The 5,063-nt window shown below is 40.7% G+C and overlaps 2 protein-coding genes across 2 annotated transcripts in view; one reads left to right on the top strand and one right to left on the bottom strand. All coding sequences in view use genetic code 11, as the record gives it.

The window, feature by feature from the left end:
- Window positions 1-543, top strand: part of EGR_05029 (50S ribosomal protein L1) — a gene marked incomplete at both ends in the record, with an annotated part of 6,201 nt that extends 5,658 nt beyond the window's left edge. The window contains 2 exons of the mRNA XM_024494278.1: window positions 247-331; window positions 401-543. Coding sequence (XP_024351372.1) covers window positions 247-331; window positions 401-543 — 228 coding nt within the window. The remainder of the gene's footprint in view (window positions 1-246; window positions 332-400) is intronic.
- Window positions 544-4,732: 4,189 nt separating this feature from the next.
- The window catches only part of EGR_05028 (hypothetical protein), a gene marked incomplete at both ends in the record, with an annotated part of 11,046 nt that continues 10,715 nt past the window's right edge, over window positions 4,733-5,063 (bottom strand). Inside the window, one exon of the mRNA XM_024494277.1 lies at window positions 4,733-4,846. Coding sequence (XP_024351371.1) covers window positions 4,733-4,846 — 114 coding nt within the window. The remainder of the gene's footprint in view (window positions 4,847-5,063) is intronic.

Here is a 5,063-nt window from a genome sequence, read left to right as displayed (position 1 = left end):
GGAATAAAAAAAATTATTCCATTGGAGGTAGGGTTTCGCGTATTTTCCTCCCTGCCACATTTTTTCTCGCCTTAGACCTACCCAGCCCCGTCTGCCTGTTTTCTATCCAGCTGGTAGAGAAGTGAAGGAGTTATCGCAACTCCTAAACAGTTTTTTGAGGCGCCAGCGGTGACAGTCTTTACAATAGACAAATCTATAAAGAGCAGTTCGTTCTAATAAAGCCATACATTTTGTTGGAAAATTCAGCTCTCCTGGGATGACTCGCGGCTGGAAGAAAACCTCCACTGCTACCTGAAGGCAATTGACGCAGCAAAATCAACGCGTATAAATGGTAATTTACTTGCCTCATCCTATCCCATTTTAAAGCTTTTCTCTTGAGTTTCCTTTTTTTTTAAAAAAGGTGACCTTTTGGAGCGTGTGGAAGTTCTTTGCCCACCCTGTGGTGAGGCGTTCCAGCTTGCCGAAATCCATGCTTCTGGTGAGGCAAATCGTACCACGGTGGAAGAAGGTGATGATGAAGAAGAGGAACGCGATTCTGCTTAGATGTTATTTTGCCCCACTACTTTGTGTTTTGTACAAATATAATCATACACCGAGCAGCGCCAACTTTTTCGTAGTATTCTGACCGACGGATCTGTGCTTTCTCATCTCATTATCAACTACTGATTATGTTAAAGTAGTCATTGTCATTGCCACTAGAGCTGAATGCAACAAAGGGGGTAGGCGTGTTGCCACAGGACCCTCGACGAGTCACTTTTCCAGGTTAGATATTTCGAATACACTCAAGATCAGCACAAGACACCCATTGCACATACAGTTCTGCGACTTAAATCTGACTATCTGAGGAGTGATTCTTTATGATGAATGGTGTCGGTGTTGCATTGCCCTCCTTCTAGGTAGCTTATTATATGATGTTAACGATGAATGTATAGGAATTGAGAACTTCCTCACCTCTAAGGGGAACTCACATGAATTATTCCTTCTTTGACTCCGTGCTCATTCTCTAAGATACCGCGTAGCACAATTTCCTAGGAGATTCAGGGCCGTGGTAGTACAACTTTCTGGTTGCTTTCTGCCAGATATGCGTTCGTAACGACTGTGACGATCACTTGGGCGATAAATCTGTGGTACTGTACATAGTATGTCTTCTTTATGCTTGTTATTTCAATTTCCGGATTCTTATTCGTTTATCGTATTTCTTCGAAAAGAGGTCCAAACTAGCAGTTTGTGAGAGTACGTTCACAGAAATGAATTACTTCCAATATTGTTGGCAAAGTGTTCAGCTTCCCATTCCACGACAGTTGGTCATACGGAAACAGCCGATTCTTAAGATAGTAGAATTTTCTTCCTCACAATGTATATGAAGAAAACTCACTCCTTCTTTTGTCAATTATGGTAATTATCCCTTAGGCCCTCTGTTTGCGATGATACCGATTCAAGTCAAGCACTTCTAGTAACCCCTGGAGGAATGTCTGTGGCAATCAATCTATTTCAGCAAACCGGGCAGATTTTGCGACGGCAATGTCTCCTGGAAAGGAAGAAACGATTTCATTGTGTTTGCAATGAGTTAATGTCCGACATGAATGGACAGAATGATGAGAGACGGGGCTTACAAATAAGGGTACTCTCGATCATATATACCTTATAAAAACAACGAGATTCAAATTGGTGTTAGGAGTATGAGACAGATCTTGAACCAACCGACAAGGTGTTTTGAACTGCTTGGTAGAAGTTGAAAGGATGTAGTGCTCTTCAACTCTAACTTCCCGCGTCTCGACATCTCTCCAGTAGCTATGAAGCCTTGTTCAAACATCTCGTTTAGTCTTTGACTATCCATGCGTACTGGATGGTGGTGTACGACTCTGTAGCAATTTGACAACTATGGGGGTTCCTCAGGTCTCGTAGTTTGTATGATATATACATTAATGAAGAATCTGTTCGGTCGAAAAGGGCAACCGCCTTGATTTCGTTGGCTGACTATCATATTTTAACTGCACATAAAGATATCCACTGCAGAGGTCAGATGTAGACGAGTTTTCAAAGACACGTCTACTTTGGACAGTCGGGCCAAACTTAAAGATATGAGGGCAATGAACACTGGGCTTGAGGGGTTTTCCATCCTCTCATCGTGGATTTTCGTAGACCACTTTGAAGCACACGACAGTAGTAGCTGAATGTAAGCCAAATAGGTGGTTAGACAGAGCTAAAATAAGGCCCTGGGTGATAGAAAATTAGCTTTGCAAAGTTGCTCTAAATGATTGCTATCTGGCAAATGGTCTTACCAATAGCTGTTGGCATATGGAACACCTTTGTTGTGAAGCCTCGTCTAGTCTTGAGCAACGCGCGATCAGTAAATCCACTATCTTCCCTTTCAATGCAGTCCACATAGAAGGCAGATCTTCAGACAACATACATTCGACCAGATGCTTTACTGGAGTTGGGATGAAAACGCCATTTCTAGCCTGCGAGTATTTTTTAAAGCAGTGACTACGTTTCGGATCTTTGAACTCGTCGAGAAGCATAGACATACTTTTAAAGATCCGCATCTTGATCAATTTACAGCTCCCGGTTGTTTAGTCGGCTCACAAAATGGACGAAGTTAGACAAAAAGCATTCCTTCATCTCACTTCATCAAGAGGTGACTTATTTACTTAATTTATTGATAGAATTAGCAAGATTTAATGGAGATAAACTGCAAGTAGTAGAAATAATAAGACAATCAATGTTGACTGCAAGTACCCTTCTTAAGTGTACTTATTTGTAGTATTTTCGTTGTTTTTCTTCTAGTGGTAATGTGGGTTTGTAGATGAAGTCAAAGTTTTTCTGGTGGAATTGAAATGTGTTCTCTCCTCGAGGGATGGACTAAACCTCCTCCATCACGAGGTTGGTGCCATTTGCCCCCTCACCATCCACATAATAACCAAATAAGTTGTCCTGGTTCCTGAATAGGTGAACTAATAAGGCAGTTCATACATAAAAAGGGATGGGGGTGTCTTATTAAAATCAAAGGACTTGCAGACATAGAGGTATAAATTCAGAAATATAATTGCCACGTTGCAGCAGGCTTCTTTTGTCAGGCGATTCGCCCTCTCCCGTTTGTTGACATTAAACCAAACAAAACTGACTACTTGATCCTGCGTTTTCAAATCAGTTTTGAAGTTCGTCTTCCACTTCATTTGTGATACATTTCAATGTCGCTGTTAGGGAGAAACAAGGTTAAAAGCACACTTACTTGGACAAGGGTGCCAAAGGTGTTTAAATCGCACCACCGGTAGTGGTGTTTGAGACAAAGTAAAGCATAAAGGTAAAACAATGATCTGATCCTCGCATGGGGTTTATTCAAAAGGCTATATGCAAGAAAGCGGTAAATTCGGTCCTGCCTCAACTCATTTCAATTCCGCCATTTAAATGGCCTGTGTGTAAAGGACTGACAATTGGGACTTCGAATTCGTGCTAGGTTCCCACATAACGTCAACGTTAAAGCAGTTCTTTCTTAAGTAATTAAAAAAAGAGAAGTTTTCATAGGAAAAATTGCTTTTTTGAGAAAGCGTACTCCTATGGGGACATCACACTTGTCACAATTCAGTCTTGAACAAGGACGGTCTCAAACCACACACATTTTGCCTTCGTTTTACCTCCTTATTTTCAAGGAAATAAAATTATGTTAGTTTAAGCATTTGGACAACCATAGTTGCCAAAAAAATAGCAAAGTAGCAAAATTAACTGCTTTTATAGATAGCAGATGGGTGGAGTGGACCAACTTTGGCAATGGGATGATGTTGTTCCCTAAAGGAGAGCAGGAGGAGGTTGAGGAGACGGGGACGAGACCCTATTTCTCAAACATAACTTGGATTATTTGCAGAATTTCATAGTATCACATCAAAGGGCTCCAGAAACAGTAGTATATCTCAGAATTCATAAAATTCTTCTTCTAGGTGGAACACGTCCGCAAAACCCAAGGAAACTACACGCAGAATGTATGCGTTGGCTTTTGATTTCTGATACCCAAGAGACTCCAGGCAAGAAATCTTGATGGTCGACACCAGATATGCATACGATGGGTTCTTCCAGCTCAAAGCAAGTCCAGATGCAGTGATTATTACAGCGCTAGGATAGAAATTATGAAACAGACAGATAAAATTGGTAAAATTTATCTATTCACCATTTATTGTCGTTCTTAATCTGACAACCAGCAACTTACATTTTTCCAGACCCTCTCTGTAGCCGTAATAAACTATACCCATTGTTATTAGTGTACGGGAGAATAGAAACACAAGGCTCAAAGAATAAAGAGCCTGCGAAGTTAAATGGGCATAAAAGCAGACATTAAGTCCCTCTACGAGCTCTACAAAGCGGTCCACATTGAGCAGGACCAATCAACCCATTTTTTAGCACCATGATACCCACCTATTCCACTTTCGCAGACCTTAAAAGGCATTTTAAATTATTCTTGTCAATAAAAAATATTTCTGTTCTAAAGTTAGCTCGTTTGCATTAAAAACCGGCGTTAAAAAAGCCGGTATTGAATGTTAAAAGGGTACAATTAAAGTATCAAAACATGCTGTTTTGGGAAATAAGTACAAATTTCCCAAGGGTGTATTTAAAAAGTGGCCGATCGACTTGAGCTTGCCGATAAAAAGGACTTCCACCGTCAGAAACCGCATCAAAATGCCAAAAAAGCAATTAAGCAAATTCTATTCTGCCTTCAAATGTGCTTTAAAGATTGCGGAACCTATCGCAAATTTGCCGTCAAAATAAGTGGCTTTATATTTGGGCCAGGTGGGGTGTAAAAATAGGTTAATGTTAGAGAAAAGCTATTTATAATATCAAGTAAGGGATCACTTTGCTGTAAAAACAAAATCTTTTGGATAACCTTCCACTCTAGCATTTAAAACGAAGGCATTCCGCATAATTGGGGTGAGGATTAAACAGGTGACAAAAAAACGTCAGAGCGGGTTCGAGGAGTAAGGGTGTTTGTCAGTCGGCCAGTTTGTACTGTACTCCTCTATGTGCCTTTTTGTCTTCCTTCCTCCCTCCCTCTCCACCCTCTAATAACTTCTCCT

This window comes from Echinococcus granulosus, assembly GCF_000524195.1.
Source record: "Echinococcus granulosus chromosome Unknown EG_S00034, whole genome shotgun sequence".
NCBI classification, from domain to species: Eukaryota; Metazoa; Platyhelminthes; class Cestoda; order Cyclophyllidea; family Taeniidae; genus Echinococcus; species Echinococcus granulosus.
This window is presented reverse-complemented; position numbering and strand designations above follow the sequence as displayed.